At 45.8% G+C, this 1868-nt stretch overlaps 1 protein-coding gene across 1 annotated transcript in view; it reads left to right on the top strand.

Moving 5' to 3' along the window:
* The first annotated feature begins 1439 nt into the window (after positions 1 to 1439).
* The window catches only part of LOC105510985 (60S ribosomal protein L26-like), a 3432-nt gene continuing 3003 nt past the window's right edge, over positions 1440 to 1868 (top strand). The window contains exon 1 of the mRNA XM_011940985.1: positions 1440 to 1863. Within this exon, the coding sequence (XP_011796375.1) occupies positions 1479 to 1863 (385 nt within the window). The 5' untranslated portion in view covers positions 1440 to 1478. The remainder of the gene's footprint in view (positions 1864 to 1868) is intronic.

Below are 1868 nucleotides of genomic sequence, written 5' to 3'. Positions count from 1 at the left end.
CTGGCAAGATGTGCAGAAGCATAAGAGACAGGTGGAGAATGGTCTGGTCTCCCCGTATCTACGTGTAATGCCTCAGAGTCATGGGCATGAAGACCTCATTGGCTAGGACTTTTGAATGTGTGTGTAAATGAATCCAAGGCTGGAGATGACAGAGATTCGTGATGGCGGCCTGACAGGCAAGCACACGAGCTCTGTGTCTCCGGCCCTTCTCATGTTCAAGTTGCAGGCTGAGAATATAGTACAGAAATCCATCTGTGTGTCAGCTGTTCGGACATCTGGCTGCATCTATCCTTGGGGCATTTACAAGTTTGGTGTGCAACACTTGGAGAGTGCCCGTGCACACATGCCCGCAGTATTTTTGGCCCCAGCTGGTGGCATCACCTCACAGTCCCCTGGCTACTGCCCCTGGGCAACTCCAGCTCTGGAGGGATTATGCCACATCCTGGCCATCCAACATCTAGGACCTGAGTCATTTGACTGAGTTGACTTTCCCCAACAGTAGGAAATCCTACGTTAGACCGTCAGGAGGAAGGAGCAGAGTTGGGCTGAGTGCTCTGGAAAGAGCCAGCTTCAGGTGTGTGCTGTCACCACTGAGTTCTTTTGTCTTTGCTGAAGCAGACAAAGTGCCTCTCCAGGATGTTTATGCTACACTTCACAGTAGTGGTGACGTCCCCGAATGAAGGTCCTGAAACCTGTCGGATTTTCATTGCTGTTACATTAGCAACTTGCCATAATACAGAGAAAAACTTTGTCTTGCAAGATCCAGTGTGGCCTCACATGACTGGACCGCTTTGCATATAATGTGGCACATGCCAGCAGACTGCACAATGTTCTCAATGACAAAGGCAACTTCTTCTTTATGCTTTTATGCCTTGGGGTGGCACCAATTGCTTGAAACACCTCCCTAGGAGGTGACTTAGACCTCTTTAAATCTTTTAATTTGAAGATGACTCTCAAAAAGGGGCATTGAGAGATTCTCCTTTATTGTGTTCTGAAATTCCATCCTGAAACTTCTTTTTGCAGGAAGTTACATGCTCAGATACAAGGGATTTGGCCGTTGATCTGTGCATTTGTGTATATTCTTCTGAAAGCAATGACTTCACTGACTATCACTAGCACATATGTGAATAAGCAGTTGCAGCTTGAGCAAAGTAGGAACAAGAAACCAGTTAGAGGGTTCTGTTTGGACTTTCAGGAACAACAACATCACAGACAACTCGTAACATGGGTTAAAATGGAAATAGCATGCTTTATGCTTACAAAGAAAGCCAGTAAAGCCTTCTGCTACTCTTAAGCAGTTTTAACAAATGCATCCTTTAGTGTTGCAGAAAATAGCCCAGAATCATGATTTAAACAACACTGGAAGACAGTGTGTCAGTGACTTGCATGTTACAAGATGACACTGCAGACACATGTGTTCAAGAATAGTGTATTTGCTCTTCCCTTTTGCGGCCATCACCGAAGCGGGAGCGGCCAAAATGAAGTTTAATCCCTTTGTGACTTCCGACCAAAGCAAGAATCGCAAAAGGCGTTTCAATGCACCTTCCCACATTCGCAGGAAGATTATGTCTTCCCCTCTTTCCAAAGAGCTGAGACAGAAGTACAATGTGCGACCTATGCTCATCCGAAAGGATGATGAAGTTCAGGTTGTACGAGGACACTATAAAGGTCAGCAAATTGGCAAAGTAGTCCAGGTTTACAGGAAGAAATATGTTATCTACATTGAACGGGTGCAGCGGGAAAAGGCTAATGGCACAACTGTCCACGTAGGCATTCACCCCTGCAAGGTGGTTATCACTAGGCTAAAACTGGACAAAGACCGCAAAAAGATCCTTGAACGGAAAGCCAAGTCTCGCCAAGTAGGAAAG

This window comes from Colobus angolensis, unplaced genomic scaffold, assembly GCF_000951035.1.
Source record: "Colobus angolensis palliatus isolate OR3802 unplaced genomic scaffold, Cang.pa_1.0 Scaffold196, whole genome shotgun sequence".
Classification (NCBI taxonomy): domain Eukaryota; kingdom Metazoa; phylum Chordata; class Mammalia; order Primates; family Cercopithecidae; genus Colobus; species Colobus angolensis.
The sequence above is the reverse complement of the archived record's forward strand: the minus strand, read 5'-3'. Positions and strand labels throughout refer to the sequence as shown.